General features: G+C 43.2%; 1 protein-coding gene and 1 long non-coding RNA gene across 15 annotated transcripts in view; one reads left to right on the top strand and one right to left on the bottom strand.

Annotated features, from left to right (window-relative positions):
- Positions 1–23,666, top strand: part of CPLANE1 (ciliogenesis and planar polarity effector 1) — a 161,388-nt gene that overhangs the window by 65,840 nt on the left and 71,882 nt on the right. For 10 of the 11 annotated variants that reach the window (XM_039543543.1, XM_039543539.1, XM_039543542.1 and 7 more), the window contains 4 exons: positions 9,165–9,471; positions 17,496–18,432; positions 21,967–22,130; positions 23,437–23,585. In XM_039543543.1, coding sequence (XP_039399477.1) covers positions 9,165–9,471; positions 17,496–18,432; positions 21,967–22,130; positions 23,437–23,585 — 1,557 coding nt within the window. The remainder of the gene's footprint in view (positions 1–9,164; positions 9,472–17,495; positions 18,433–21,966; positions 22,131–23,436; positions 23,586–23,666) is intronic. The other variant, XM_039543546.1, reaches the window with a different exon arrangement.
- On the bottom strand, positions 1,167–19,435 carry LOC120407684. Of its 4 annotated transcripts, none has more exons than XR_005600186.1 (2): positions 19,379–19,435; positions 1,167–1,715 (listed from the first exon to the last, which is right to left on the bottom strand). It is a non-coding gene; the product is annotated as an uncharacterized LOC120407684 (long non-coding RNA). The 4 variants fall into 4 exon arrangements; XR_005600188.1 differs by lacking the exon at positions 19,379–19,435 and adding an exon at positions 4,481–4,588; XR_005600187.1 differs by lacking the exon at positions 19,379–19,435 and adding an exon at positions 4,398–4,518.

Genomic DNA, 23,666 nt, shown 5'->3' with positions numbered 1-23,666 from the left:
GTTGGTTGTTTTTAAGAATCGTCCTTACAAATAACAGCAAAAGATATTACTCCAGATGAAGGACCACATGCTTGCCTTATTTCATATTTAGAACTCAAGTTCAATATCCATCCTTTAAAAGTATCTAATTTAAACTTAGTGTTTTTCTTTGAGTGATGGTCCCTACGTGTATTCCACGCGTGGGTACACATGTGAAGCATGCACCTTAGTTCAGAGAGTTTTAGTAAGCAGTGTTCATTGCTCCGCACATATGCAGTTGTAGTCCTCATGCTCTGAAATGAGAGTATAAGTATAAGCAGTGCGGACTGATGCCTCTCCAGTTCCTTCTTGGTGCCTCATGGCCTAAGTTGGAATCTTCTGTCCACAACTTCTTTTATCATTGCTTCAATCTTTAAATATATACATTTTAAATAATTATTAGTATTTTAGTATTTCACTCTTAGATTTATAGCCGTTGGAACTTAGTATAACGTAGCTTAGTAAGTTCTCTTCCTGTCTTGGGGAAGTTCTCACCTGAGGACGGGGACTGTGCTCAGAGTCTTGGGTATTAAGAATTGTGTTTCATGCCCCTGCTCCTTTTGATTGAGCAGCGCACACCAACGTTGCCTTGACTGTCTTAGTGAAGCTTATGTCTCTGCTAAGTGTAGCATCAGCCATTCTTTCTCTCCCTGAACATGTAAGGGTCGAAAACTCAGACTTAGAAAACACCTAATGAAGAAAGCCATAAGACTCCAGTCAGATCCAGGTTGGGGAGACTCCCCTGTGCATTGGTCTCAATCAGAGGGCAGCGCAACTCTATGCTTAAACTCAGGAACTGAAGCTACAATTTCCAAGATTTTTTCTGAGAATAAGGGGCACTCTCACAATCTCAGACACCGATCCTCCTCTAAATCTGTCCTGAAGATAGAATATCCATCTCAGACTCCTTCCAAGTCAGGTATGTCCTAGCACATGAGCCCTAAGAACATAGGTCCCTGCAGGAGAGTATGGCATGCAGGAGTAAGGATCCGTTTGTTCTCATCTTGGTTCTGACATATAAACAAAAAAACAGGCATCCACTGCCATTACTGCCAACATCCAGATCAGACCCTGTGCTGTTACCAGTGTTAGACCCACAATAGAGGTTTCCCTGCGGGATGGGGAGCAGCCAGATACCGGACACAATGTAGGTATATAATATTCTAAATGCTCTTTATTGATTACAAAACAAACCTTACTCCACCTTTACACCGCAAACATATTATACCAGAGTCCAAAGGTCAGAATGGTCCCAATGTCCAGTCGAGATTCCTTCCAGTCATAAGATGCGGGGAGCCGGCGAAAACCTCATCTATATCCAAACAGGTCTCTGGATAAATAAACAACTCCGATTTGCAGAAATCATAGGCAACCATTTATAGTCCATTCTGTCACGTCATCAGTTCTTCGCCTTTGTTTACTAGGCCTTCTACCCACACAATTCCAAAGAGACAATCCTGGGCGGGCTGCCATGATCCAAGCATGCCATTTCCTCCAATTCTTATACAGTTTTATATCAGTCCAGCTGGGGGTGTTTCCTTTTCTGCTGATTCTCTGTATTTTTCTCTGAACATAACAAGATGGTTTTTGCACAAATAGTTCTAATAGTTCTTGACCTTAAGTTCTTGCTTTGGTTGCCAACTTGCAGTGCATGTATTCATGTCAAGCACACGTCATTCATACCAGGCCTCAATGACCTATAACGTATTACATGGATATATGAATCACAATGTGTATATATCTCCCAACATTCCTCCCTCTTGAATCATGATTAATGCCATTAATTATTGTATCACTTCATAATTTCGCAAGCAATTAAATTTTATATATCACTTGCTCCAAAACTTCTTTTCGCGTTCTTATTTGGCAGTATAAATATAGCATAATAAAAGTTAACAAAATCTAATGCAAATATTATGATAATAGGATGTAGCATTAAATTTAGAAGAGCCGTGACACTGGGAGACCATCCTTTAAAAACATCACACCAATGAGAAATTGTCAATTCTTCTCCTCCTTTCCCCAATTTTAATATTTGACCATTGTGGATCAAAATGTTTATTTTTCCCAGCTGAGCAGACTTAGATACATCTTTTGCATATTACCTGATTTTTTTCACTTTCATCAGTCAGTTTTTCCCATTGTTCCCAATGTATCCCCAAATCAAAGGACCATCCACATCTTTTGGTTCCCAAACAATTTCCTTTTTTTTAAAATAGAGGACCTCGGTAAATAATCCCATTAATAATGACCTGTGTTACATTACATTTACATGACTCAGTTGGGCCTTTTTCTGTCATACTTCCTCAAAATACATGTTTTTCAGTGGTTACCACACAAATACTCACAATGCCTAAATCAAACACTCTTGTGCCATTAGAGGCTAAATATTGCATGGTTTATTGTCTGTTTGAATGGTTCAAATCCCTCTAGGGACCAAGTTAGTTGTGGGCACACCCATTTACTTTGTCCCCACTCTTCACAATGTTTCATTAATTCTACTAATTTATAATCCCCTTCTTCTTGAATCAAGTGTGTCCCACTTATTTCTATTTGCTATAACTCTTCTTCAATAATTTTTGGCAACACCCAAGCCATTGCTGCTTTTCTTTGCTTCCCTGTGTTGTGTAACAGCATTCTGCCTTTCCACTCTCCCCTCAGAGTGGCTTGATCCCAATTAAATTCCATATATTTCTTCTATCCTGCAATTCGTTGATTCCATATATGAGGATCTTTGAACCACTCAGAAGGCCATTGCCCATTACTTAACAGATTAACCATTCTGTCTATGTGTTGTATCCCAGAAGTTTGCATCTGTACACCTCATATTGCTAGTACAGTTTTATTGTCAATTTCAGACACACAAATAGATTTACATTTAGAGACATTTTCAAGGCTTGGGCTTGTTTCAATTGAAGTTCCACACTTCTTATTCCTTATTCTGATAATGCACCAAAATTTTGTCACATGTCTGTATAGCCCAAAATCTTACCCAAAGCTGACATTTTCCTTTGTAACCTCTCAATATCAGTTTAAAACTCCAGCTCCAGCAACAATACTATCTACGATATATTCCCCTATACCTCTCTTATTTTGTGTAGTCCCGTCTCCCCATTGTTGTTGCCATGCTTGTAATAGAGGCAAGGCATATGGCATACACTCCGGATGTTGTGCACTTATGTTTACTTGCGCTCCTTCCAAGAGATTTTCAATAGCAGTGCCCATCAGACTGCACATGTGTACCTCCCCGCCCCTGTGCTGTGCGTAGGTGGTATAAATAGCACTGTGCAGTCCGACTGCCCTCAGTTCCTTCTCTGCCGCAGAGCCCAAATGTTATGCTCCGAAGCAGAGGGGAGGAGGGGGGTAGTGGAATACCTATGGGGACAAACGTCTCAAAGAACCTCAGTTACTGCACAAGGTTAGTAACCCTCTCTTCTTCGAGTGACATCCCTATGGGTGCTTCATTGTAGGTGACTATAAAGGAGTACCCCTAGCTGGAGGGTTGGGGCTTCAAAGCGGCTGTTATTGCTGAGGATAGGACCAAGAATGTGTCCATCGAAGAATCCTGCAAGATGGCATAATGTTGGGTGAATGTATCAGAGGACGCCCATGTGGCAGCCCTGCATACATCTATGTTATGGGAACATTATTGAGGAATGCAAGGGAGGTTGAGAGCGATCGTGTGGAGTGTGTCCTGATAGAGGCAGATAGTTGCTTATTGTGAAGTTCGTTACACATGTATATCACCTGCTGCTGTGAAGTCTCTCTTTAGTGTCGGAGACTCTACCCCCACAGACGAGCATAAGACTAAGTCTTTCTCAAAGTCCACGTCAAAGATGTTGGACTCAGCTGTAAGCAAGCCTTCCAGCTTGGCTCATGAGGATTTGGTATGTTCTAAGTCTCAGAGGCATGAGAAGAAAGCCCATAAGCATTGGGCTCTGTTGGTACCAGACCATGTTCCATTGGTACCGTCATCCCCAGCTCCTCCCAAACCCTGGGAACCATCAGCACCAAGAAAGTCTGATCATCACTGACTTCAGATACTACCTTCCTCACCAACTCCAGTGACCCAGACAGGCTGAACTCCTCTCATACTGGGGAAATATGAATACCCTACAGGGTATTTTTGCTCTTCTGGCTGTGGAATCCCCATCTCGTTCAGGCCCCTCTGTTTCCAGGGAGATAATGTCACCTCTGAGAGAACTGACTGCTTGACGGAGCTTATCACCCCTCTCATATATAGAATAAACATCCAGTCCAATTGCACTGCCCTACGTATCTTTCACTGCCCAAAAGTCCCACACAAGTTTGAGACCAGCCTCCACCTCATCTAACTTGGAGCCGCTGGTACCTCATGACATGAGGGCCTTTGCAACCACCTGTCAGCCTCTGCTACTGAACATATTGGGAGGCTTGGGACCTCTGCAGAGTCGATCCAATCTGCCAGGAAGTCACCCCTTACCTCCCCTCTATGGGGACACTCAGATCTGCTCCCAGATCTGACAGAGAAAAAGGAATATTATGCTCCAGATCCGGCAGCTCCATCAGAACCAGCAAGACTGCTTTGTCATAACTGGACAGTGACTTCAGGCAGTTCTAGAACCTTGTCCACAGAGTTGCTGCAGAGCTTCAGACCCCCTTGAGAAGATCCAGAACTCCCAGCACAAACTCCTAGACATACCGCATGCTTTTGGACCCAACAGAACAGCTCTCCCCATTAATGAAGCCATACTGGAAACAAATAGAACAGTTTGGCACATCCCTGTACCTACCCCCAAAAGGGCGGAGAAGCGTTATGTGCCAGCCAAGGATGTGGAATTTTTGTTTTTTCATCCCAATCTCAATTCACTGGTGATCCATGCTGCTTCTGAAAGGGCTAGACAGCAACATCCCTGGTCTACTCCTGCTGACAGAGGGCAAACACCTAGATCTGCTGGGAAGAAAGGTCTTATCATCCAGCCTCCAGCACAGGATAGGCAATTACCAGGTACTACCGGCTAAATAAGATTTCCTTATCTATGCCAAGTTTGTGTCACTTATTGACAGCCTTTCGCAACGTGACAGAGGTTTTTTTCAAGTTCTGATTGGTGAGGGCAAACTGATAGTGAGGATTGCCCTCCAATCTGCAGTCGATGCCACTGATACCTTCTCTATAGCTATGGTTACTGACATCATCATGCACAAGGAGTCATGGCTTCATGCATCAAGGTTCCGTAGGGAGATCCAGAATACCATCGAGGACTTTCCCTTTGATGAATTGCACCTTTTCAATCAGAAGACTGACAAGTCCCTCCATATCCTGAAGGATACCACCCTGCACTCACTCAGGATATACGTGCCTGCCCCTAAGAGGACGTTTCATTGCCCATCGACCAAATCTAAATAAACTACTCAGTAGTTCTTCCATCAGAGGCCCTATGAACCAACATGTAAGAGACAGAGGGTTCAAAAGTCCCATTTCCTTATGCTATCTGCAACAGCCTTGGCATCTCAATCCCCAAGAACTTATTTTTTATGGGAGCTTGAGAGCCATGAAGCACTAAGCCCAACACCTCCCGACTCCCATACACTATTTGGGGGTCGTCTAGCACTCTTTTTCAACACCTGGAGTGCGATAACAATGGTCACACGGTTGCTGAATGTCCTCTACTCTGGCTAGATAATAGTTTGCATCCCTACCTCCTCCAAAACCCTCATTCTCACCACTCTCATCAGAGTAGTCTCAGATGAGGTGAACTCCTTACTGCAGCAAGAAGGATAGCACGGCCTTCCTTACTACCAAGAAAAGAGGGTTTTACTCAACCTGCTTTCTTTTACCCAAAAAGAAAGGTGGTTGGAGACCAATCCTCGATCTCTGCCATCTCAACTGCTTCATTCACAAACTCAGATTTTGAATGGTCACGTTGGCAGCGATAATTCCATCTTTAGAAAAGGGCATGTGGTTCACAGCTCTCAATAAGGAGGACACTTGCTTTCATGTAGACATTCATCCCACCCACAGATGCTTTCTCAGATTCATGATAGTCTCCAGCCATTTTCAGTACAGAGTACTCCCCTTCAGAATAGTGACTGCTTCCAGAGTCTTTACCAAGATATTCTTGGTAGTAGCAGTTGTGGTCTTACTGTCTTCTCCTATCTCGAGGGTGCCAAATCCCACCAGGAAGCTTCGGTGTCAACTTCCAGTATGCTACATCTCTTCTCTTCACTGGCAGTCAGCATAAATAGAAAAATCTGTTCTCACCCCCACGTAATCTCTGGATTTAATCGGGGCCGCTTAAATTCTATCATTGCAAGAGCTTACCTGCCCAAGGACAGGTTCCAGACTATGAAAAAAATCATAGCTCATGTCACAAGCAACCCTTGAGTGCCAGTCAAGACATTTCTGTCTCTCCTAGGCAGGGGTGAAAGTAACATAAGGGACTTACCAGTATGCAGGGCCGGGGTCCTGAGCTGGGGGGGGGGGGGGTTGGGACTAAACTGGAAAAGGCGGGGTCTCGGGCAGAGTGGCAGCCAGGAGCCCCGGGCCCTTTAAATCACTGCCACAGCCCCATGCTAGTGGTAGCTGCGGCAGGGCCCAGGAGCCCCGGGGTTCTGGCCCTTTAAGCTGCCGCGGGAGCTCCGGGGCTCCCGGCCACCGCCGCTACCCCAGGGCTCTGGCAGCGATTTAAAGGGCCAGGGGTTCCAGCCGCTGCTGAAGCCCAGGGCCCTTTTAAATTGCCGGCCTGGGGAAGCTGCTCCCTGCCAGTATGGTTGGCTGTGTACTGGCTTTTGTCAGTACATTGTACTGGCTTACGTTACCTCTGCTCTTAGGTCATATGGTCTTGTGCATCTATGTCACCCCATTTTCAAGACTCCATTTTTGTTGCCTTCAAGCTTGGCTGCAATTGGTATATTCCGCAAGCTGTCCTTCCATGAACCTCATGGTGACAGTTCTGGCCAAGTTACTGATTTCCCTACTGTACTGAACAAATCCTTGTCAGGTATACCCCTTTCTCACTCCCTCTCTGGACAGTACCATCATTATGGACACATCCCTGTTAGGTTGGGGAGCCCGCATGAACCGCATCCACACCTTTATATATTGCAGACTACTACTGCAAAAACAGCTGTGGGGATGGCAATATTAGAGATAACCATACCATCCATCCCCTCACGTCACTTCCTGATTGACTGCTGCTTACTAATCTCCCATATGTGGAATACACATAGGGAGGGACCCTCACTCGAAGACTAAATGAAGATTACTTATCTGTAACTGAGGCTATTTGAGATGTGTGGTCATTATCTTTATTCCACTACCCATAGGCGGCTGGTATAATAGGCCAGGGGAAGTTAAGCCTCCCCTGGCGCAACCGCCGCCGCCCCACCACAGGACGCCTGGGTCATGGTGGCCTAGGCTGTGCTTCGCGTCTTCCCGTCCCTACTCTGCCCCTTCCCCGAGGTGCCCGCCGCTGCCTGGTGAGTCCCTCCTTTCCTCCACTCTCCCCCCCTCCCCTGTCTGGGCCTCGCATGTGGCAGAGTGTGGGGGTGGAGGAGAGGAGGGACATGGGGAGTGGCGGCGTGGGGCATGGAGCGGGGGGTAAAGTATGGGCGGGGCTGCGGGCAGAAGAGGCACGACAGGGAGCTAGTCTTCCCCAGGGGAATCTTCACCTGCTGTCCATGCCACTACCCATTCTCTAGTCCCATTGCTGTGGATCATGACTGCATTCATAGTAGAAGGAACTGAAGAGGCGTTGGTCCACATTTCCCCTTACACCGTCATTTCAGAGCATGAGGAGAACAACTGCAGATGCACAGACCAATGGACACTGCTTACTAAATATTTCCGAACTCACATGCATGGTGCTCATGCATACCCAATACGGCTGAAAGATTAATTAAATATGATTATTTGAGTTTTGGTCTCTATAGTTGAGACAACTCAACTATAGAGTTTTTGATGTGGATCCAGTGTATTAGGAACTGGACTTGACCATCTGCTAATTTTGTATAAGTTAATAGGTGATGAAATCTTTTGGTGTCTATTCTAGTACCAGTCCCCATAGCCTTCCAGAGCCATATTCCATCCCTAAAATTTGACTATTCAGTGATTTTAGGGCAGCATACAAAATACATTTAATTACAAAGCCATAAAAGGTTTCTTTGATGGCACTTAACCATTGCTTTACATTTTTAAATGTACAACCATTAACTAATGTCCCTAGGAGATGGTACTTAAAAGTTGTTGTTATTTATTTGATTTCTATTTTATAGAAATTCAGAAATGTTAAGTGACTTTCTCATTTAAAGCCGCACAGTGAGTCAGCATCAGAATTGGGACTATAATTGGTTCCTTGTGGCATGCTTAACGTCTAATTCACTGCATCATTGATAACTAACGTTCATTAGATTTTACAAAAATTGTAAATTCATTAGCTTATCAAAAATGAATGGGAGTTCAAATGCAATTACTCATTTTTGGTATGCATTGAATATTTTGTATGCATTTATCATTTTGAATATTAGCTGTTTTGCATAAACAAGTACCTGTTTGTGTCTGCCAATCATATTTTGCATGTACAGTTTTGGGTTCTGTGTTGAAAACTTGTTCTTGAGAGTATATTTTGAACAGTAATTACAGTATTTGTCTCAAATATATGAAACACAACCAGGAAAACTGTCTGATGGACTACTTCTGTAGAGGAAATAGTTAAACTGATTTGTCCACAGACTGCTGTCATAGCATAAGCAAATTTGAGAATGGGGAAGAATTGAGATTTTTCTTCTAATCTCTTTAGGTTCTAGTAATCTTAATTGTGACTTGTATCAGTAGTAGATAGAAGTTTTTCTGGCAGACGTGCAATTTTGAAAGTGATGGTGTTTCTTCAGTTAGAAAATAAATAGTAACTACATGAATCAAAACAGTCTAAATTTCTTTATAGCATTATAAACTTACAGGTTGAAATTAAGTAAAACTTATTCTAAAGATTTACTGCATAAATTGAGTCCCAAATACTAAATAACTTCATCTTTATTCTTCTGGATATAAATTGGAATATACTGTATATGATTAATTTATGTTCTGCTAATCTTAGAGAATGTGAAATATATGGACTCTACACTCAAAATCCCATCTCTTTCTCTCCTCTGTTTTTTTCTTTGGTTAGGATCCAAAAGTGAAGAAATGATGTCTGTTGTTATCCAAGCCACCCACAAAGTGAGGCTGAAAGCGCTGAAACGTGTAATAAGGAACATAGGTCCCATTGAAATGAGTATCTGGGAGCCATCGGAAGAGGAGACACCAGATGATGAGGCACATTGCTATGATAGATTCTCATTAGGGACCAGTCTAAGCAGAAGTACACTCTCAGATTGTGGAAATCCTCAAGTATATAGTGATGCTGAAACAGCAGATACACTCTCTGAAGCTTTGCTTACAGAAGAAACAAGAAGTCAAGCACCTTCACCTCAGAGGTATTAAGAAAGTAACAAATTGAGAGCTCAGTCAAACAAAACATAAAGCTACTGTCACATTGTTTTTCAGTACAGTTTCACCACGTCTCTTTTTATTAATGCATTTGTTACAGTTAACAAATATATACCGAAGGAAAGGGGCAAACTTGCAGAGGCAGGCAGTCGGTGTGCTGGCAGGGAGTGATGGTGGGCCTGTGCAAGGAACTCTGGAAGGGGAGAGAACTTTTTAAAAAGTGAAGAGGATTCATCTGACTACTACTTTTGAACCTGAATCTTTCTTGTCTCTTACACATACACAGTTGTTTTGTGTGATAATTAGATTAGGCTCTTAATCCATAATCCATTTTATGCATGCACGCATACCACTCCAGTCAGCAGCCAGTTTTATTTGTGAGGGAATCACAGATTAATATTGGTTTATAAGCTCCTCTCTTGCTCATCCACCAGACCCACTGACAGCTGCTCGAGGGCACTAGGTCCCAGTACCTCCCACTGTCTTTCTAGCCCCTTGGTTTAGAACTCAACTGATAGCAGATTCCAGGTAGCCTAAATATTGCCCTGTCCCCTGAGATTCCTCCATGCAGGAGCTTGTGTCTTCCCAATGTCAGTGAAAATCAACAATATTGGACTTCTTTTCAAGTATATGTCCGTATGGGTGCTCCACTGTAGCATATGCACATTCCCGTGCACACTCAAGCAGAGACCAAAAAGCAGTGTTCATGGGCCCACACCTGTGCAGAGCTGTTCCTTGTGCTCCCAAACAAGGGCATATAGGGAGGCATGGACCCATTGCCACTCAGTTCCTGTGGCTCATCTCTGAGCATTTGTGTGTCTGCTGTTCTCAGCTTCCCACTCTTATCTAGCTAATTTTATTAGCACTTTTCTTTATGTAGTTGTTTGGTTATTTTTATTTTATTTTCTGGGACAGTTGTGCTTCAGAGAGGGTTCCCGCTGTCCCTCTGAATTGTGGTCCTTTAGCACTCTGGATTATGCCAAAGACCCCAGGCTTAAAGCCCCACCAGACCTGCCACAGGTCTTTTCCCCATAGTTCTGAGCCATCAGTACTGCACATGAAGCAGCATGCAGAGAAGTCCTCCAATAGACAGCACAGAGAAGCATACAGGGCTTCTACTCAGTCTCTGGTACCATTGCCACCCTCTTTGAGTGATGGTCCCTATTGTATTCCGCCTGAGACAGAGCTTTTCAAAGTAGTAGTGTCTATCAGTCCACACCGGTATTTAAGGTCTGTGCTTCCTGCCCTCACTCATTTTCGCTCAGCAACGAGCACCAACGCTATCTGCACTGCATTGGGAAGTCCACATTGCGTCCAGGTGCAGTGTCTGCCTCTTCTTCCCTGCCCATACCTGGGAAGGCTGGGCCCTGTGCCTTAAGCAGCACCTCCTGGAGGTCACCATGGGACCGCGGTTGAATCCTGCTGGGAAGCCCCCCTGTACATCAGCCTGAGCAGTCCAGGAGTGCACCTCCTACCGTGAAGTTCCAGTCTGGTTCTGCCAGTAGCAAGGCTTAGTACCCCTCACCGCACCTAGCCATGAACCACGGAAGCATGCGCATAAGCATGCCAGTGAGTCTTCCTCCATATCCAAGAAAGATGCTGCACCATCCACGAGTTCTGGCCCACAAGAGCAAGAAGAAATCACATTGTTCGCTGGATCTGCCAGTCCCTGTTCCTGAACCACATATCACTCCTGCATCAGCTCTGCCGGCATAGCATGAATAGTCGATCCCAAGGCAGGCCTTCTTACCAGCCCCGGTTCAGTCCATGGACCAGTGCCATAGACACCGAGGAGAATCGGATGTGCTCCTAGGCCTTATGAATGGTGTGCCCTGGAATGGATGAGGTTTCCCCATGTTCTGGTCCATTCACCTGCTAAGATGACTCCTTCTGCATCGGATCTACCACCCTCTGGTTGCGTTCCTACAGCACACGCCTGTCTGTCAACGCACCCATTCATATAGGACTCCAGTTCCTCTGAGGATTTGGATACTATGCATGACTACCAGAGGGTTGTGGCAGTACCTCCTTTGCCTAAGCCCAGGAGCCACCGCTATCTGGCTCCACGGACACCACCACAGCAACAGCGGGATCAACCAGGTTGCCTATATTGGAGCTCATGGCACTAATAATTGTCTTCCGAACCATCTCAGTCAACTCAGGATGAATCCCGTCTCATCGTCCCATCCTTTGTTGAGTAGATGCACCAGTCAGCCTGGCTCTGACAGTACTGATGGATCCAGAGAGGTTCCGCTTATCATCCCTGGGTATGACTGGGTCATTGACACCCTCCTCTCCCCCAGACAACTACCATCAGTTTCAGGAACTTCACAGGAGAATAACTAATGTTCTTCAGATCCCGTTAGAGGAGGTGCAGGACAGTCAGCACCAACTACTAGACATCTTGCATGCATTGCTACTGATCAATAATGCTATTCTTCAGCTGGCATGCACTGTGTAGCACACCCCAGCCACCTACACCTCTATCCTAAAGGGGGTAGAAAAGAGGTACTGTGTCCCATCCTCCCCCCGAAGGGGTCTGAGTTTCTGTTCTCCCATCTTCCACCTGATTCTCTGGTTATTCTGGCTGCTATGGAGCAGGCCAAGCAACAGCGTCCACGCTCCACCCCCTCTGACAAGGAGGGCAAGAGGTTAGATCTTATGAGAATGGTCTTTTCCTCGGCCAGCCCCCAGTTCCTTATCGTGAACTACCTAGCACTGATGGCCAAATACGATTTTCTGAACTGTGGGCAGATGGCAGATTTTGGAGATAAACTACCTCTGCAGGATCATGCCCACTTACTGAATCTAGTTCTGAGTCATTGGTACTACACACAAAGCAGCGTGTGGAAAAGGTCTCCAATAGACAGCATACAGATTCATAACATTGCCTTCCCTGCACTAGAGCTCTGAGGTCAGAGAAGTTCTTCATCAGGCCCTGATGCCAACCAAGACTTCTGGCTACTAGCGTCTTCCAACACTATCCAGATTTTTTCCCCATAGAACTTATTCCAGAATAACTGGAGTCTCCCCTCCTACGGTAATGGTAATACTAAAGTCATTGGGAATTTATGTCCCTGCAACAAAGGGATGGTTTAGCAGGCCCCAAATGGCACAGCACTCAGATCATTCCAGTACCATCCACAACAGACCTTCAGAACTTCTGAGGAGGAGAGGCAGACTTCAGAAAATGGAATTGCCTCCTTTTACAACTTCACCATTGGCACTTCCCTCTAAGAAACAGTTTTGACATCTTGGTCAAGGACCTAAAGCAGTCTATTTCTCCAGATCCTTTGCTGCTCGATTCTACCACCCCCACCCCTTTGGAGACTACTGTCTCCTGGGAACACTTTACTTCAGACGAATGGAACTTGGAGGTGATCACCATCCTCTTCAACTTTATCCCCACTTCCCTTCCCCATCCCTCTTCAAGGATCCTTCTTATGAGAAGCTCTGGACCTCTTGCTTTAAATCTTTCCTGCTCCTGGGAGAGATGGAACTGGTTCCCCAAGAGTTAACTGGAAGGGGATTCTATTCCAACTATTTTCTAGTTCCCAAGAGGATGGAGACGGAAACCGATCCTCAACCTCAGAAACTTGAACTCCTGTGTACTTTTCAACGCACTTCAGGATTTTTACACTAGCTACCATAATACCAGCCCTAAATCGGGGGGAGTGGTTTGTCACCCTTGACCTCTGGGATGCCTACTACTATCATGTAGGTATCCATCCTTCCCGCAAGCATTTCCTATGTTTTGTAATAAGCTCAAATCATTACCATATCAAGTCCTATCCTTTGGGCTCTCCATACCCCCAAGGGTCTTTACAAAGGTTTTCAGTGGTGGTGGCCCACCTGTATCAGTTGGGCATCACAGTAGTTCCATACCTGGATGACTGGCTCCTCAGACGTCACTTGGCTCTAGAGGTCCAGTCAGCAACCTCCAAAGTGCTAGCCCTATTTCAGTCTCTGGTCCTTTGCGTCAACCTGAAGAAGTTTACATTAACCTTTGTCCAACTTCATTGGAGCCATTGCAAACTCCATAACTAAAAATTTTCCACTGTGTCCAATTTCATATCTACTCTACAGCACAGTCTGCAAACAACTGAAAGGACCTGTCTGTAACTCCTCAGCCATAAGTCAGCCTCTGTGTGCATTGCACTATGTGCGAGACTGCACTTCAGTGCCCCAGACAGACACAGTCTCTCCATTGAAGGTCTGCGTGGGAAACCCATTCTCACATCCTGCACTCTCAAATATCCTAACAATGGATGCCTCTCGGATTGGGGGGCAAGCAGTTCCCACAAGGGATTATGCTCCACATTAATGTCCTGGAGCTGAGCTCAGTCTATCAACACTTTCTGCATAACATGTCAGGGTAATTCTGGGTAACAGGGCAGCAATGTTAGATAAACTGTCAAGTGGGAGCAAGATCCCAGTCCAAAACTGTGGAACTGATTCATCTCCCACCAGTTAAAAATCTTGGTGGTTTATCTACCAGGCCTCTAGAATACAGTTGTGGACTCCATGAGCAGAAACTTCTGTCAGGACCATGAATTGGAGCAAAACAATTTTCACATCATCTGTCAAAGCTTATGTCTGCCATCAGTGGGCCTATTTTCTACCCCACAACAAATGTGAAGTTGTCACCATTTTTACTCCAAGGGACAATGTGGTCACAACTTCTTGGGAGATGCTCTGATAGCACCACAACCCCATCTCCTGCTGTATGCTTAACCACTTCTACCTCTCATTCTCAAGACCTTACTTAGATTGGGACAGGAAAAAACAAGGGTCATTCTCATAGCACCATCATGGCTGAGACATGTTTGTTATTTGAACCTTCTTCACCTCTCAGTGGTGACACCTGTCTGTCTTCCTCTCAAGAAGGATCTCCTTTCTTAGAACTTAGGTACCCTGAATCATCTCAACCCCTCTGAACTTCAGGGCATAGCTTCCAGGTGGCTCTCGGGCATAGAGATGACCTTTTCAGATAGGGTCCAGTCAGCCCTCTTATTTAGCAGAAAAGCTATTACTTGCAAAACTTATCTTCAGAAGTGGAAGCGTTTGAATTCCTACTGTTCTCTTCGCTCCCTCAATGCTCAGAAGTTCTATTTACCAAAATCCTAGATTACCTGTTGGACTTAAAGATACAAGATCTGCCAATAAGCTAAGTCAGAGTTCAATTGTCTGCTATCACAGCTGTCCACTCACCTTTTGAAACCTTCTCCATTTTTTTGCCCATTCTACTGTGGTCAGATTCCTTAAGGGGTTTACACAATTTGTTTCCCCCACTGTGGAATCCTGCTGTGCTGTAGAACTTTAATTTGGAGCTCAATGCCTTAAAGAAACATCCTTTGAACCAACAGCTACCTCTTCTCTTCTCCACCTTTCCCTCAAGACATCATTCTTTATAGCTATCACTTTGGCTAGGCAAATGAGAGAACTAAGTGCACTCACGGCATACCCATCATTCGTGACCTTCTGTAGAGACAAGGTCACACTATGTCCCCATCCTCGCTTCCTCCTTAAGGGTGTCTTCGGAATACCATATTGTAAACGGGCTGGGCTCACCCCTGCGGCGCCTCCTGCTGGTCGTCCTTGGGAATTAGCTCAGTCCAGCGTTCGGAGCGCCCTCTGCAGGCCGGTGATCCACCTGTCTTCTCCTGGCCCCCGTGTCCCTCCCAGGACCCCGGTGCCCCTTTAACTGGGTCTCCCCTTCCCAGGGGAACCCCCACCCTACTATCCCTACTTTGCCTCAGTGTTGGCTACTGCCAGTCATTCTCTAGCCCCACGTCCTGGGGCAGACTGCAGTATCAGCCTGTTCATCACTGGCAAGGAAGGTTTGGACCTGCTGCCTTTGCCTACCCCTGGGCTGCCCCCTGCAATCCCCAGTACCTATTAGCCCTCTGCCAGGCCGCAGCCTGGGGCTTTCCAGGCCGGAGCTCCCCAGCTCCTCAGCCTGTCCCCAGCCCTGCTCCCCTCAGGTACCCGGTCTCTAGCTCCCTGCAGCCAGGCCCATCTCCCTCTGAAGGCAGAGAGGGACTGTCTTTGGCTTCTGGCTTCCCTGGCCTTCTTATAAGGCCCTGTTGCTCAGTTTGGGGCATGGCCCCAGCTGCAGCCACTTCATCAGCCCAGCCTAAAGGCTGTTTTCTCCAGCCTCGGCCCCGTCCCAGGGCTGTTTTTAACCCCTTCAGGGCCGGAGCAGGGGTCCACCCTGCTACACATATTAATCAGGAAATCCATCTGCCATTGTTCTACTGAAAGCTTCATACTTCTAGAGAGGAGGCTAGTCTACACTCACTAGATCGTCAGAAGAGCTCTTGCCGTCTTCCTAGACAGAACCAAAACCTTTAGGACCTTCCCCAGATTGTATCCTTTACTGAAAGGATGATGGGTCACCCTATTTCCACGCAGACTGTCCAACTGGGTTTCGGGTTGTATCTTAACGTGCTATGAGACTGAGGAAATACAACCACCTCAAAGAGTGTCAGCACACTCCACTAGGGCTCAGTCTACATCGACAGCCCTATATCAAGGGCCATGGGTTTCAAACCCCAGTCCACTGGGCTTTTAGGAGCCAGTATATTCCAACCCACCTGTTAAGTCACTAGAACTTGAAGCTTAACTTCAGTGGCGGACTTCAGTCCTGGGATCTGATTGGCAAAACTCCAAGAGTTCTAATTGGTTCCCTGTTTCTGTTTAAACCAAGCAAAGAAACAGGAAGTTATCTGTGCAGCTGGGGTTTTCTGCCTCTGCACTACCTTCTGCCTGACTCTGACCTGCCTACTGGTATCCTGACCTTGCCTGCTTCTTGACCCTTACTCCCAGTCTCTGCCCTCTGATCTCCTGGTAACCTTACTCTGCCTGACTTCTGACTCTTGGTTTGCCCTTTGGACTCTCAGATTCCAGTCTCCTGATATCCACATCCGGCCTGCCTCCTGATTCCCAACCCCCACTCCAACTACTATGTCAGACTGCCCACAACCAGGCCATGACACTTTACTGAAAAATGTGCCTGTTGCAGAAATCTGCAGGACTGCAGCTAGGTCCTCTGTTCACATGTTTGTCAAGCATTACACCATCTTACCTACTTCCAATGTTTGCGGCTCAAGGATTGGACTCCCCAGTTATCAAAGGACCCATACAAAAATAAAAACCTGTGGAAGAGATCATCTTTGACCCCAAGGGATCATCGCCACTGGGTTCTACATCTGCCGTCCTCCTTCCCCTCTATGTGGCAGTGGGTTCATGTCTCCCTGCATGCCCCCATAGAGGAGTATAAGGAGCTACTTTGCGCAGTCATGGGCCTGCAAACACAGTTTTTCAGTCTCTGATCAAGAGTTCACGGGCACAGGCATGTCCTACAGTGGAGTACCCATAGTGACAAAATATCTCAAAGAACTCAAGTTACAGTACAGATATGTAAACTCTGCTTTTTGGACTCCCACATCAGTTTCTGTCACCATTCATGATCCCCACCACCTCACTGTTCATCATTCATCAGTCCCTCATCCTCCCTCCATAAATTCTTTAATCCTCCATTATGTCCTTTGTTGTTCCTGTGACCTTAGCCCCTCTGCACAGTTTCTTCTTTCCCCTTATACTCCCATTCTCCCACCCCAAAAATGTAATCATTATCCTGTATAATTTACCAAAGTAACCATACAATCTTAGTTACTCCGATCCTTCTACCCTACTATTTATTTTTTTCATTTTTTCTGTTATTAGATTGTAAATTATTATTAGCAATAAAAGTTACTGTGTGATACTTCTAAGTTAATATTGGTTTGTGAATTATGACTACTACATTTTATGTCTATTTTGCCACCTTAACACTGCATTAATGTAAGTTTTTGCAATTAATTTCCTATTTTTATTTAATAACAGAGAAAAAGAAGAAATTAAGAGAACTGTTGCATTAACATACTTTATTGAATTTAATATTTTTTTTAAAAAAGGATTAGAGTTAGCCTTCTGATTTTTTCTATTTTCATGTTTTTCTGTATTGTAGGGAAACCCGGCCTCACACAGAAGAACAAACTGGTAGTAAGAAAACTGCATATAAGATAAAATATCTTAATTGGAAAGCAAAACATAAAGAACACAGTAAAGTTTTGCCTAATCAACATACTTTGCCTGTGGTAGGTGCATGGGAATTTGAACGTGATGATGATGAATATGTTAAGTTCTTAGATCTCTTTTTGAGTTACATGCTTGAAAGAGACTTTAATTGCAGTGATCCTGGGATTCCTTTTCTGACCAGCTTTTCTGAACTCCTTAGAGAACATGAACTACACTCTCTCCTTTTTGATGTTCATACAACCCTGAAACGTCGACAGGGCAAAACTAGTAGCCAGAATGTGTTTAGAGCTGGTTGCTGCTATGCTGTTACTCTTGCATCTTGTGATTCCAAACCAGCTTCCTTGTGTAATGAAAAGCAAAAACATTTGGAAAACCAAATGTCTGTTTCAGTTCTACAACCAGCAGACTCCTCGGTGTGTGACTCAGTGAATGGACTAAAGAAATACATGGGAAAGACAGGTTTATTTGGTCTAAATCACCTGTCAGTTTACAGAGCACAAGATAAAAAGCAAGAAATAACTATTACACCCATAACCCAGACCTTGTCTGACAATGCTTGCTCTAATATACAAACTTCAGTGACTTGTAAATATATGTACAAAACAATTCATATGAATGATGTTATACCAAGAGAGGAACTTGGTCTAGAACTGAAGAATAAATTTAGCAATATTGCAAGACTGCTTGAATGGATGATCAGATGGTCTGATAGGAGATTGCTATGTGATACCAACAAAATAGAGTCATTTCAAGAGAGCTGCCCAATGATGCATGTGAAAACATCAGCAGCTGCTATACTTACATCATTATGGCTTTTAGGACGACTCTTTTGTGATGAATCGCAAGCTAGGATCACTAGTTTTAAGGTAAGAGGATTGAATAAGTATTTAGCAGAGAGCGCTAGGATTGTCATTAATTAAACTTAAAATATTATGCATATGTGTATTTTTAATTCTATTTTATATGCATGAATTTAAAAATAGAGATTTAAAAAATGCAGTATATAATTTTACTTTTTCCCATGCCTTTTAAAAAAAATATTTATCTAATTTAGACACTAATCCTGCATGTTGTTCCATGCACCTGGATCCCATGCATCCGTGCAGAACCCTATTTAAATTAGAAGAGCTCTGAGTTGCAGCAGTGGTATACAGGATCATGGGCTTAATTTTGATTGGGTATTTGTTTATATTTTTGGCTGTTGAAAATAATTTTCTATTGACATAGGAAAAAAGAACATTAAAAATATTCAAATATTGCACCCCATTCAGTCACCTAAATACAGGCTTTTGGTATTTTTGTTTTGTTTTGGTTTTTTTGGTCAAGTATTTTAAATATGCTCAAAATATTAAGGATATTAATTCATGTTCAGTTTCACTTAAGTAGTCAGCACCTTTGAAAAATGGGTGCACAATGAGCAGAGTTATGAATATAGTAAAACAAATTGGAAAGAAGGGTGAGTAATTTCCATTACTTGGGAAGATTGACAGCAATTTTAGATAACTGAAATCCATATAAAAGGTTTCATATGTATGTTTCTGTAGTTTCCTATATTACAACAGGAATGCCTGTAACTTGCACATATTACCTGCTAAAATCATAACAAGACTGAGGGGACCAGAATCCTAGGGGATAGCGAATTGACTCATAGGAAAGCATTACATACCATATTTTTGACCTTGTTGAGGAACAAATTTAAGATAAATGTTGACAACCAGGTTATATTTTATCTCAGTGAAAAGATTTGCCATGTCAAAGTGACTAGTAATAGCAAAAAACAGAATCACATAGTCTTTAAAGCAACAGACTTACTGAACGCAACGTGAATGCTTGAGACTTTTACCTTCTAGCTGCATTCCAGGTAAAGATTAGAATACTGAGTATCAACCTCTCTATAAGGAGTTGCTAGGAAGAGATAAACATTCCAAGAGTGCTGGAGTTCCTTCTGTGAGGCATTTTTATGAGTGAGAAGATTTGTGTTGTAGATACAGCTCTATCGTCTGTTGTGAGATCTATGTAATGTATCTAGATACTATTGTATTTGAGTGGACACTTGAACATTTTGGCTTTAGTGTCCAGTTTTGGTTATGTTGTTTGAAGAAATGTATGATGTTTCCTTCCTTAGAGGTTTTTAAGGTCAGGCTTGACAAAGCACTAGCTGGGTATTGGTCCTGCTTTGAGGACGGACTAGATGACCTCCGGAGGTCCCTTCCAACCCTGATATTCTATGATTCTATTATGATAAGGTTGAAAAGAGTACAGCAGAGATCAACTAGATGGATAATCAAGGGAAAAGGCTCATATGAGGAGAGACTTGAAAGTAGGCGTATTTAGGTTTGAAAGAGATTATTAAGATTTGACATATTTAAACTAGCTAAGTACTATTATAAAGTTAATTTTGAATTTCTGCAGTATGTTACTGGATAGGTCAGAACCAGACATTCTAGGTTTAAAATAAAAGGAAAAATATAAAAGAATATTTTGATATACGGTAACTCCTTGCTTAACATTGTAGTTATGTTCCTGAAAAATGCGACTTTAAGCGAAACGATGTTAAGCAAATCCAGTTTCCCCATAAGAATTAATGTAAATGGGGTGGTTAGTTTCCAGGGAAATTTTTTTCACCAGACAAAAGATTATATTACACACACGCACGCTCTCGCTCTCTCTCTCTCTCAGTTTTAAACAAACAATTTAATACTAGTACACATCAATGATGATTGTGAAACTTGGTTGATGTGGTGAAGTCAGAGGGTGGGGTATTTCCCAGCTGAGCCCTCAAGGGTTAACCCATTGTTGTTAATGTAGCCTCACATTCTACAAGGCAGCACAAATGACGGGAGGGGATATAGCATGGAAGACAGACACACACACACACACACCGTGTGTGAGAGAGAGAGAGAGATGTGCATTGCCCCTTTAAGTACGCTGACTCCACTCTAAGTACACTGCCTTTTTAAAGCAGCAAAGAAGAGTCCTGTGGCACCTTAAAGACTAACAGATGTATTGGAGCATAAGGTTTTGTGGGTGAATACCCACTTTGTCCATTTTAAGTAGATCAGCAAGTTGAGACAGCAGCTGCTGCCGGCAAGCTCCCTCTGTCCTGAGCCCTGTCGTGTCTCCCCCGCACACACAACCCTATGGAGGTGGGGTAAGTGTGTGTGGGGGGGACACCTTGACATTAACCCCCCTTTTCTCTCCCCCATTCTCCAGACAGCAAGCAGGAGGCTCCGGGGAGCAGCTCCAAGGCAGAGAGCAAGAGCGGCACATGGCAGTGTGGGGAGGGACAGCTGAACTGCTGGCAATTGATAGCCTGCTGGGCAGCTGCCACACGGGGAACTTAGGGGAACGGGGAGCTGATAGAGCCCACCCTGGTTCCAAGCCCCCACCAGCTAGCTCCAATGGGCTGCTCTTCCTGAAAGCAGTGGACAAAGCAGACGGCTGCCAAACAACGTTATAAGGGAGCATTGCACAACTTTAAACAAGCATGTTCTGTAATTGATCAGGAATATAACAACGTTAACCAGGACGACCTTAAGTGAGGAGTTACTGTAATTGTAAATGGTAAATAGGTATAGTGAATTCTTGTTCCCAAACTCTTTCATAGTTTGAGTCAAGTGTGAACATTTTTAATCAAAAGTTGAATGTCTGTGGAATTTAACAAATAACTAGATGAAGGGTGTATTAGTCATTTTTGAAGTTAAGAGTAACTGAATCACATTTTGGATTTATGAGGAGTATTTTTCTTTGTTTAGCATTCTTTCTCCTTCTAGATAAAATAGATTGTTTTGTTTGCATCGTCTCTTCTCCTCTAACACAAATGGTGTATAATGCATAGATGACTAAAGTATCACCAAAATGTTCCCGACATGAGAGATGTTTCTGAATGCTTCTGGTTATACACAATGTTGGAGCAGTTTTTTCTACCTCTGACATTGTTTCCAGTAATAACTAACAGTTTGAATTTAGCACAAGATTTTATTTGCTGATGCACAAAACCAAATGTGTGTTTTTATTTCCTGCCCACTCAAGTGTATGTAGTATGAAACAATTTTTAATTATTACATACTATTAATGATAGTGACTATATAATAACTATAGTGACCATATACTGTCTATTTACTGGTCACATACTGTTTTGCACAGGAGTCTTTGCCTCATTCAGTGCACAGGTTGGATGGGAAAGGAGGCAAAACTCAGATTGCAGAGGCAACCATAAATCTGCTATTTTCTAACTGAGTGAAATCTGTAATATCTTCAGCCTGTAAAATTACATCTGGAGAAAAGGATGTGTAGTTAAGCAGAAATGCAACATATGAAGTAAGAGAGAGATTCTTACAATTCAGGTGTTTTTAACTGGAAAGACTTTTGAATGTGTGTTTTGGGTTTTCTTTTATTAGAGTCCAGATTATCAGTACCTAATGAACTCTGCATCCCTACCAGAAACTAGACCCAAGATACAGAAAGAAAGCAGTTTGGATACAGGCTGTTCTCCAGCAACAGAAACGCCACATGCTGTCCAGGATGTAAATGCTTACGATGAACTTTGTGAAAATGTTTTAGGGTAATATTTTAACTACAACACTCAAGTTGATGTAATTGCTCAGCTAAGCAGGAAACATTGGCATACTACATATAAATCATATCTTCTTGATTTACGGCCAAATTCTGCTTTCATATATATTCATAGTTGTTTAAGGCAATTGGAGTTGTAGGCAGTTTGCAAGGGAGTGTAGTGGAGCAGAATTTGATCCTTATTTGTTAATTATAGTCTTTACTCAGTAAAGATTTCTGTGCATATATAAATAAATAATTCCACTGAAACATAACTGAACTTGTTCTTTTCTATATTGTGCTAATATGTATCAGTTTTGTAACCAGATCCATTGTGCAGTTTACACATTCCTATTTGTTTTTGTTGTTTATCTATTCTTTGTGTTGATGTACTTCTTCTGTCTGGACATATTCCATATGACAGGCTGTACCATATAATTAATTTTGAGTAAGCTCAAAACTACATCAAAAAATATACAGAACAATTAATATTCCTAATTTTTTGTTTATAAAAAAATACAAAAAAAAAAAAATTAGACTTGAACATTGTTCGTATCAGGGGTATGGGCAGGAATTTAAACTTGACCACTTTTGGATGGGCATGTTAAAAACATGATATGAGGAAATACAGGAAACCCTCGCTATAACGAACCCTTGCGGATCCAAGCCATTTGGCCGTTATAGCCAAGGGTTTGTTATAACAAAAGAGAGGGGGCCACAGCTTCTCCAGGCTGAGGGCTGTGGCAGGGGCACACAGCTCCTCTGGGACTAGAGGAGTTCTGCACCCGAGGCTGAAGGAGATGTTAGCTTTCGCCATGGCTCTCGGCCTGGAGGAGCTCTGTGACCCTGCTGATTGTTGGGTGGGCCCATGCCCCTGCTTCTCCCCCCCCCCCCACCCCATGCACACCCTTGGTTTGCATGACTGTAGCCAAGGTTGTCTCATACTTTTGATATAAACCTTGATTTTCAGAGCTTTAGAACTTGACTGTGTAAATATACACCAATCTGGAATTTGGCATTTATGATCACAGCAAAACTGCATACTTTTACTAAATTATAAAAAGATTAGTTTATGTAAAAATCTTACCAATGTATAGGAAATGTCAGATATTTTTAATCATTTGTGTGCACTTCAATATAGAAATTCAAAGATAGAAAAAAATGGATGATACTTACTGGTCAAACTAACAAAAAAAACAGTAGTTATAGGTAAAATAAGCACAACTTATTAAATGATGAATGCATACAGCATATAGCCTCCCTATATACTTATATGTCATATTTTTTGTAATTTGATCCATTGTACTAATTTACAGAATATCTACAAAAACAAAACATTCTGAAAAGAATGAAATGAATGAGAGTCATTCTGTAACTCACAGTACAGAAGAAGGAGTAATAGGTTTTGATGAAGAAGTGGGAGCATTCCTGCAGGAGGAAGTAGATGCAACTTCAGAAAATGAAGGTTTGCTCCTTTAGCAAAAATCTTTTTTTTATACCATATCCCTTTATCTTCATAAAGTTGTCAACCAAGTAGTTTACTGAT

This window comes from Mauremys reevesii, linkage group 6, assembly GCF_016161935.1.
Source record: "Mauremys reevesii isolate NIE-2019 linkage group 6, ASM1616193v1, whole genome shotgun sequence".
In the NCBI taxonomy this organism is placed as follows: Eukaryota; Metazoa; Chordata; order Testudines; family Geoemydidae; genus Mauremys; species Mauremys reevesii.
This window is presented reverse-complemented; position numbering and strand designations above follow the sequence as displayed.